The 9415-nt window shown below is 36.5% G+C and overlaps 1 protein-coding gene across 1 annotated transcript; it reads right to left on the reverse strand.

Moving 5' to 3' along the window:
- Positions 1 to 7311: 7311 nt before the first annotated feature.
- Positions 7312 to 8678, reverse strand: LOC109122109 (uncharacterized). Its single transcript, XM_059734567.1, has 4 exons — positions 7925 to 8678; positions 7666 to 7796; positions 7507 to 7582; positions 7312 to 7415 (listed from the first exon to the last, which is right to left on the reverse strand). Exons 1-4 carry the CDS (start codon positions 8676 to 8678, stop codon positions 7312 to 7314), a joined length of 1065 nt encoding a protein of 354 aa, XP_059590550.1.
- Between the last annotated feature and the right edge of the window lie 737 nt (positions 8679 to 9415).

A 9415-nucleotide genomic window follows, 5' to 3' on the forward strand; every position in this document is an offset into this window, starting at 1 on the left:
CTTGCATCAGCAACTGCAATTGTGTCTCTTGAACATGAGGTCATATACAGAGTGCCAGTCTTCTTTCCACGAGCCAATACCCTAGCTCCCTTTGTAACCTTCCAAGTACCATCAACAAATAGTATTGCATGTCCTTCATCATCAAGTTGTCCAACAGAAATTAGATTCCTCTTCAGGTCAGAAATATGTCGAACCTTCTCCAGTAACCAAACAGACCCATTGGGCAATGATATCCGGACGTTTCCCAGACCCACAACATCCAAGGCTGAACCATCAGCCAAATACACCTTACCAAAATCACCTACAACATAATTCTGTATGATTTCTCGGTGTGGAGTGGTATGAAACGAAGCTCCTGAATCCAAAACCCAATCATCAAGTGGACTGTCTACTGCAAGAAGTAATGCATCCTGTACCTCTTCTGTTACAGCATTAGCAGAATCATCTTCATTCTTCTTCTTAGGGCTTTTGCATTGCCTTTTAAAGTGACCTGTTTTCCCACAATTCCAGCATTGTACTTGTTGGCCTGATCTAGATTTGCTTATGTTCTGATTAGAATTTCTGGAATTTGATCTACCCTGATTTGAATTTCTATTATTACCTTTGCCTCTTGTCTCAAGGTTTAGGGCAGAACCAGATCCTGAGGTTTCACTTGCATCTCTTCGGCGAATCTCCTCAGCCAGAATTAAATCTCGTATATCATTGTACTTGAGCTTTTCATTTCCTGTAGAATTGCTTACTGCCATCCTCATTGCCTCCCAACTGTTTGGCAAAGAAGCCAAGATGATCAGAGCACGAATCTCATCATCAAAATCAATTTCTACAGACAATAATTGATTTGTGATTGTATTAAATTCATTCAAATGTTGTGCTACTGATGCATTCTCTGCCATCTTCAAATTGAACAATTTCTTCATCAGATGCACCTTATTGTTTGCGGACGACTTTTCATACATACCGGACAAAGCCTTCATCAGATCTGCTGTGGTCTTCTCCTTTACAACATTGTGTGTAACAGACCTAGACAGAGTTAACCTAATAACTCCTAGAACTTGTCTGTCAAGAAGCGCCCATTCCTCAACCTTCATACTCTCAGGTTTTGTCCCCAAAAGAGGCAGATGCAATTTCCTCCCATAGAGATAATCTTCAATCTGCATCCTCCAATACGCAAAGTCTGTGCCATTAAACTTTTCTATTCCAGATGCCTTTCCTACTTCCTCTACCATTGCTCCCACTCAAACCTAACCCTAGGCTCTGATACTAGTTGTAGGGAATTAAACCAAATTCCCAACCCGTGAGAAACAAAAAATAGAGAAAACACACGCCCAAAGAAAAGATAATCACACGCACAAGACAGTATTTACGTGGTTCGGCAATTTGCCTACGTCCATGGAGTTGCAGGGATATCACTATTATCAGGGAAGAATACAGAGAGTACAATATTCTCTATATATATATAGCACGGCAACCCTACCATACTAAAAAACCCTAATTACAAAAGGTGGTTCCACAATGGGCTAAACGAGCCCAATAGGCCTCAATAAATCTCCCATTAAAAAAGCCATGCAATATTATTCGGGTCGGGTCGTCAAACCGGATCAAACAAAACTAGGCTCCACAAAGCCCAACAGCACCAAACGGGACTCAATAGGTTTTCTGTAAGTTTCCATCGCACCAGTAGAAAACTGTGTAAAAGAGGCTTTCTTCAGTGAAGTGACCATTTCATAACAAGTCAAGAATGCAGCATAAGCCTAAACAACACATGAGATTCTTTGGAACAGTACACTGATCACCATCATTATTTTCACCTATGCTTAGGCTAGTTTGGGTGCAAGGGGACTTTGAGTTTGAACCCTTTGTGTCAAATGCTGCACCACTACTTTGACCTTCTTTCGGAATTTAGAAGATCTTTTGTTAACCGCTTGACCCAACTTTTATGAAAGACCATATATAGACTCCAGCTGACAAGGACTTATTCTACTCTCCTCAAGAAGCCCACCCCGCGCGCCTTTTCCAACACCAGTTTTCTCCTAAGATACACACGAACCACAATACTTCAAGTACCATTGCAAACCAGTCAAAATCTCCACCATTGTCAGAATATTGAGCAAGCCTTTCTTTAGGAAACTCATTATTTTCCAGATTATTCACTGCATCAATGGTTTAGCATGTCCAGATCATCTTGAGTATTTGTTTCTGGAGTCGCATGTGTGATGGTCAAAGTCATTCCTCTTTCCTTCTTCTCCTTGTTCATCCACCATAGCAGTCTAGTCCATGCCTTGTATCCCAAATCAGAGTGCATGCAGTATTTTGTGTCTAAATATTCTATCACTCTGTCAAAGAGGAACCCTGTAAGTTGATTCCAGCCCTTAGTGTTATCCTCAGAGCCAGGAAAACTATCAGACTCTGTCCATGTAGCACAGGTGAGAGTTTCCAATTTGTCAACGAGAAAGGGGTCAAGAATACTCCTGCATCCATCTGAATTTGCTAGAGCTGTATTCCTAAACAATTTTTCAACATTCAAGATAACTCCTTCACATGTGTGAGTTTGCTTGGGTTGCGTGCCAAGGGTGAGCATGCATGGGGAATTCATGCATGCGGGGTCTGGAATTCAAGAACTGCTTCTCCTATTTGTATGGTGGCCTGCCAGCTTTAGACATCAAATGTTTAGCTTCATGGCACCCAGCAATCGATTCTCCACATGAGCCCGACGGAGATACCTTCTCACAACTGCAAAAGTGTCAACAAAATCCCGCTAGAAACAGTCCCAAGAATTCTCTCCTAAGGCTCTGAATCAGACCCAACTACTTTAAATCAGGCCAATGGCAGTCCAATAAAGGGGACAAATGATGTACCGGTGAACGACAATCTCGAACAGTACTCAACGGGGTCACCAGAAGGCCATGAAGACGGGAAGGAAGTGGAGAGAGTTTGGTATTCAACAATGGGTTGCTAGTCTAGTGGAACATGGCACTCTGTTTCTAGTGGGATGTTGCTTCCACTGGATCAAGTGCCACCACATGCTCATCACCGGCCGGAACCAATTACCTCTTGCAATCTCCCCATATCCAATGGATTTAAAATTTTGACCTTATGGCCTCCATGAATAGAGAAAGAGAAATACAAAAAAAAAAGACAAGAGTATAGCACAAGAAGAGCAAACAAGCCATTGAACTAGATCTTGTTTCATGAATTGATCAAAGGATCCAGAATAGGTGGAAGAAACAGGGAGAAGTAACATGATTAATAAAAAAATCGAGCTCAAAAACAAATCTATATGACAGCTATTTATCAAAGAAATCCAAGAAACCAGGAAAGAACCAAAATAGAGCAAGCATGAAAGTAAATTCAGATTCAACACAGCTCAATGCGCGACAAAATAAACTACCGATACTCAAGTAGCAGGATGAGATGATAGAGACCAGTGATAATGAGGAAGAATGAATAAGAAATGCGCAAAGAAACCATACCTGAAGTGCTCCTCTGATCCTCCAAAGATCAATAAGCTTTCCTCCTCCTTCTTGCTACTCTCAACTCACCTACTATAGCTCCCTTCCCTGCTTCCCCTCACTCTAAAACCCAAAATATCCCTCCGTATCTCCCTCTCTAGCTCTCTCTCAGTTTCCTTTTTCTCTGTGTTTTTGTCTCGCTCACCTCTCTAAGAACCCAGAAAAACCAGTAGGTTCACCTCCTCAGCTCTCAGCTCTCTCTTTTTCTCACAGTACCAAAATGAGAATCTCTCATTCCCTCTCTCTAGCTGCTCTCTCTAGTTCCTGCCTAAAAAAAATGGCTCCCTCTCATTTTTTTCTCCAATCCCTCTGTTTTTTTCCCCTCTCCAGTTTTTTTTCCTCCCCGTTTCTTGCCCCTCACGAAACTCCTGGTGTCCCTCCAACAGTCTTTGCTACGTGTCTTCCCTTGATTGCCTCTTTAGAAAATCACTGCCTCCATTAACAGACACGCTGCCTCTTTCTAATAGCCTCTCAAAATACAACACGTGCTCCTAAAAAACTCCACCATTTGGCCAAAAGAAGTGGGAGCAATAGCAGTCACCAAAATGGGGTCTACACAAGCGTAATTCCGCAACTAAAATTTTGTAAGTCTACGGCAGCTCATGGCTGGAACCATAAGGGTGTTAATATCCCATATTGTGAGGGCATATTACTGTCCGCAATTATAAGCCTCCATATGAATGCAAGCTTACCTTGCCCGCTGCTATAGGTGGTGAGTGGGGTCGTAGCCTATGCAATGGCTAAAGGTTTCAATTCTTTTCATTGGTAGATAGGTTAATTGCACACTCATGTTACACTTTATTTTTGTTAATATATATATATATATATATATATATATATATATATATATATATATATATATATTTTAATACTTATTTTTACCTATTATTATCTACCACAGTAATTTTTTTTAAAGAAAAATTAAAAATATGACACTTTAAAAAAGATTTTTTATAATACCATATTATATGCCACAAATAGGATGAATGTGGAAAACATTTGTTCAAGAGACCTTTTTTTTTTTAAAAAAAAGAGTAAAATAATTAATTTGGCTAAAAAATAAATTTGTAAAAGCCATTTTACAAGGGGAAAAAAAACCCTAATTAACATTTAGATTTATAAATAATAAAATAAGAAATAATTCATTTAAAATCAAACTTATATTCATAAATTTGAATTTTAGTGGGACATTATTTATGAATACCTTTCATAAAAAACCCATTTCACTTTAATCTTACTTCTTAATTATTTATTTTGAGAATAAATAAAATTCTAGTTTTCTTAGGAGGATTGATTGCAATGTCATAAGTTTGAAAAAAAAAAAATGAAATCATTATAGATTTTATTTGATTTGAGTTTCAAAATTTTATTTGAATGAAAAAACATTTAAAAAAAAAAAACTTTTTGTTAATTTTTCAATGTATTACCATGTAGCAACCTTATCTAGAAAATAGGTCACATCAGTTCTTGGCTATATAAAATTTTTATATAATATTAAATTATATATGTACAGGAATTATTTTCATAATAAATTTGAATAATTTTTTTTAAATAATGCTTCAATTAATTTTAGATTTTATCTTAAAAATCAATTAATTAATTTATTTTTTAATTTTTTCATAACAACACTAAAAATAAATGGTAATGGGAAAACCCTTAAAATTCATGCATGAATTAGGCACAAAACATCTCATAAAAAGATGCTTAGGGGTCAGCACATTGTCAAAATTCCAGCATCAAGAAAGATGAAATTTTAAAGAGAAGTATCTCTATAGAAAACATTTTTTATATTAAAATATAAATATAAATATAAAAGACGATTCCTCACGTGACCAAAACGATTGTATTTTTGGACCAACCGTATTTTTGAAATATTTTTTAATGTACGTATACAATTGTCAAAATTCTTTATTGCCCATTGACTGGTTCATATTGAGATTAGAAAAAGATAATATAAGTTTCATGAGAGGGGTAAAGGAAATCTGAATCCAGCAGAGAGAAGGAAAAGAGTACTCGATTTCCAAGAACTCTATGGCAAGGAAAGATGCTATGCAAAGTTTGAATTCTTAAAATCCTTTCACATTTTGCGGTTGCATTGTGACTCTCGTTCTCGATGATATTAGACTGAACAGCTATCATTGATTTGTCTCTTTCTCCACTTTTTTATTTTGCAAATTATTTTGTTTTCCCCTTTTCTTAGTCACCAACCAAACACTTTTGCCATTGGTGTTGTGTCATTTTAGTTCTTTTTTTCCCCTCTGTTGTTGTTCTTTACCTTGTCTATGATTTTGTTTTCTTTCAAACAAGGATTGAAATATCGGTAAATATGGATATATCGGTACTTGAATTTTACGGATATATCGAAAATATCGGTGGATATTTTTCATCAAATATCGGTGAGACAAAAATTATCCAAAATTGATAGGAATGCTTAGAAAAATCCAAAGAATGATAAAATAAGCATAAATATACATGTTAAAGTTATTTTATAAGTGTAATTGACATAAATATGGTCAAAGAAAAAAATATCGGTAAACAGTTTATGATACTTGGATTTTAAGAATAGAAAATATGAAATTTGGAATTGTACACTTAGAAAGTTAGAATTGAGTTAAGAATTATTTGATTTTATTAAATGAAAACAATTTACACATAAACATAATACATATGACATTGCAATGGTCCTTAATACCAAAATGAAGATTGATGTGGTTCCATCATATTGTTATTGTTAGATGAAGGGAGCCCATCTTGTTGAAGATAATATTCATACCAGGACATGGAGTTTCGATAGTATTAATTGTATGTACGAACATGCCATGCATAAATTTCTTGAGTCCTACCAACAACTTGTCCATGGATAGGAAATCCAGGGTTTTCCCATGTGCTCGTTTGAAATCCTTGTTGTTGCAGCTGATGTAGAAGGTAGTATGGCATTTGTGTGGAAGAAGGATAGTTATACCTTTCATACTCTTCATAAGTGGAACTTGAAAGATTTTGAGGAGGCTGACCATAACTCATTGCATAAGGGGCATAAATGTTGGCTTCGTTTGATGAATCACTGAATTGAGTCTCTACACTCATCGACTCAAAACTGGCCGACAATGAGTCCTCGTTGTATGGCATCATCCTTCGTTGTCTTCCTCTATATGGCTTTCCAATGGCTCCAACACCTGGACCGGCTCTTCTAGAGCCGTGGTTTTCATCTTGAGTACAATGTGTGAAATCATCTTCACAAGTAAATGCCAATGGTTGTCCACTTTGTTGTTGTTGTCTAACATCCCCCTTCATCATTTCCAGGGTCGCTACCATCATTGGTCCCCTCTCCTCTTGAACCATCATAATCGGAAGCGGAAGTACTAGTAGCACTAGGTCTACTACTATGTTCAACACTCGTGGAGTCAAAAGAAGGTCGAGAAGTGACTGCTGGCTGAGAAATTCCTTGTCGAAATGAATCTCTCATGTCTTGGCTGAAACTATCAGTATGAACTTCTTCGGATAACACTCGATCAACATCAACACCTGCTTCTCGGACATGTGCAGCAATTCGTGGGTCGGGATTTCCATCTTCATCATCTAAATGAAGAGGTCTAACCCATTGAAACAATTGGTTATCTTCTTCTTCACCAACCTCAGTTGCAATGTCAAGTAAATCGAGGTAATCTTTCTCTGCAACTTTGTCATGTTCTGCTTCCATGTCACATATCTTTAGTTTCATGTTATAATAACAGAAAACTAATTGTTGGAGCATCAGGTAAGCAAGCCGATTTCTTTGTTTTGTATGAATTAAGGCAAATGTGCTCTAATTTCTCTCACAAGCTGAAGATGATGCAGTTTGCGATAAAACCTTAATGGCCAACCTTCTTAATGTAGGAGTGTGATGTCCATACATGAACCACCATTCAACTACAACCAAATAAATGATATCAATACTTATATTGGAAAGTTACAATAATATGCTAATGAAATGAATTATTAATTCACAAATAATACTCACTGGGAACCATTTCTGACCTCGAAGCAATCGCTGCTCGATCACCGAATCCTTTTTTTGCATCTCGGAATAGTATAATCTACATATTAAATAATTGAAAGTGAAAAAGTTGAGTAAATGAAATTCAATTATTTAATTTATATTATAACTCTAATAATTTACCTCATTTCCAAATTGACTAAGACCTTCTGATGTAGGATCTAATTTCGCAAAGACTTCATGAACAGCTTGAAGTAGATCAGGATTAGTACCAACTCCACGTTTATATTGAAATCTTGGATTAAGAAAGAATGCTACAATAGTAAAGTAGAAATGTAAAATTAGAATGTTATGAAAGAAACATATTAAATACCAATAAATTTCAAAGATGAATAATACTTACCTGCTGCATGAAGAGGATGTTTAAGAGTTCTATCCTAACGATCTGCAATTATTTCTAACACCCATTCTTTAGCATTAAGTCGAATGAGGTTCTCTTTCATAACTCGAATCAATTCGTACACAAATGGCATTGTAGGAACAACTTCTGAATCGACAATGCGAAGAACTGTGTATAGCGCCTCATATATTGACACTAACTTTCCCACTCTTTCCCAGTACGCATGGTCAAACATAAGTGATTCAACTTCTTTGCCGATTAATGTGCGACTTAAGTTGTGTTGTGCCCATTCATCACTGATAAACACTTTCTTCAAGTTTGCTTTCTTTTTCAAAAGACTCTCGAGGGCTATATAATTGGTTGCAAATCTTGTTGCTCGAGGACGAACTATGTCTCCACCACACACCTTCTGCATCTGTGCAAGCAACCAACCATGGTTATAAATGAAGTTGGTTATCTTTCGAGCCTTTGTAATCAGATCTGCAACACTCGTCCTTTTACGGTCTTCGAACATTAAGTCAATGCAATGTGCTGCACACGGAGTCCAATAAAGATTGTATTTCTTCATTAACAACTTCCCCGCCTTCACGAATGCCGACCCATTATCTGTAACTATTTGGACCACATTTTGTTTGCCAACTTCCTTGATCACATCATTCAACAAACCATATATGTATTTGTTGTCCTTTATATTATTTGATGCATCAACGGATTTGAGGAAGATTGTGCTACCTTTTGAATATACCATGAAATTAATTATGCTTAATTTCGTGGGCCCAATCCATCCGTCAGACATAATCGTGCATCCATAAGTCTTTCACTTTTCTCTTTGAATATTGACATAAGCTTCCATGTCTTTGTACTCCATATCCAAATACTTGTGTTTGATTTCATAAGGAGACGGTGGTTCTATACCTATACCTACCATCCATATATAATTAAAACATATAAGAACATTTGTGTCAATCATACTATATAAATAGTAATGATATTGTTAAAATAAATACAACTTTTAAAATTATAGTAATTACCTGCTTATTGTGCACCAACAATCATGTTCTTGAAGTGGTGAGAGTCTGCTTTACTAGGCGGAACACTCTCATATATGAAGAACTTACTGATCAAACGTCCCATGGTTTCCTTGATGGCACCACCTTTGAAAAGATTTTTCACAGTTTTCTGTCTTGCTGCTGAAGATTTGTACAATGAGGGTGCATCAGGCAGTGATGGATCTGAATATCGAACACTTTGTGATTTTCGCATTTGCCTTGTTGTTGGATTGGTTGGATGTGAAGACTCGCCTATTATAATTATTAAAATTAAACATATATGCTAATTTAATATTATTGATAAAGTTGATAAGAAACAGTAATAATTCAAATTAATATTATACCTGTTTTTCTTTTGCCTTTTATAAAATGTTCTTCTTGTTGTTGATTCCATTCAGCAGCTTTTGATGCTCGAACCGCCTCTCTATAAGCATGTCGCTGATCAGGGTGCATGTCAGCCAGATACATATACACATCATCATCT

Source organism: Vitis vinifera, chromosome 18 (assembly GCF_030704535.1).
Source record: "Vitis vinifera cultivar Pinot Noir 40024 chromosome 18, ASM3070453v1".
NCBI lineage: Eukaryota > Viridiplantae > Streptophyta > Magnoliopsida > Vitales > Vitaceae > Vitis > Vitis vinifera.

Bases quoted from the DNA above. Each gene is read 5' to 3' on its own strand.
- LOC109122109 (XM_059734567.1), bottom strand. From the start codon at position 8,678: ATGTCTGACGGATGGATTGGGCCCACGAAATTAAGCATAATTAATTTC. The intron at 7,797-7,924 runs GTTAGGATAGAA...TTACTATTGTAG, and splicing joins GTTAGAAATAATTGCAGATC to CATTCTTTCTTAATCCAAGA. The intron at 7,416-7,506 runs GTGAGTATTATT...ATTTGGTTGTAG, and splicing joins GAGGTCAGAAATGGTTCCCA to TTGAATGGTGGTTCATGTAT.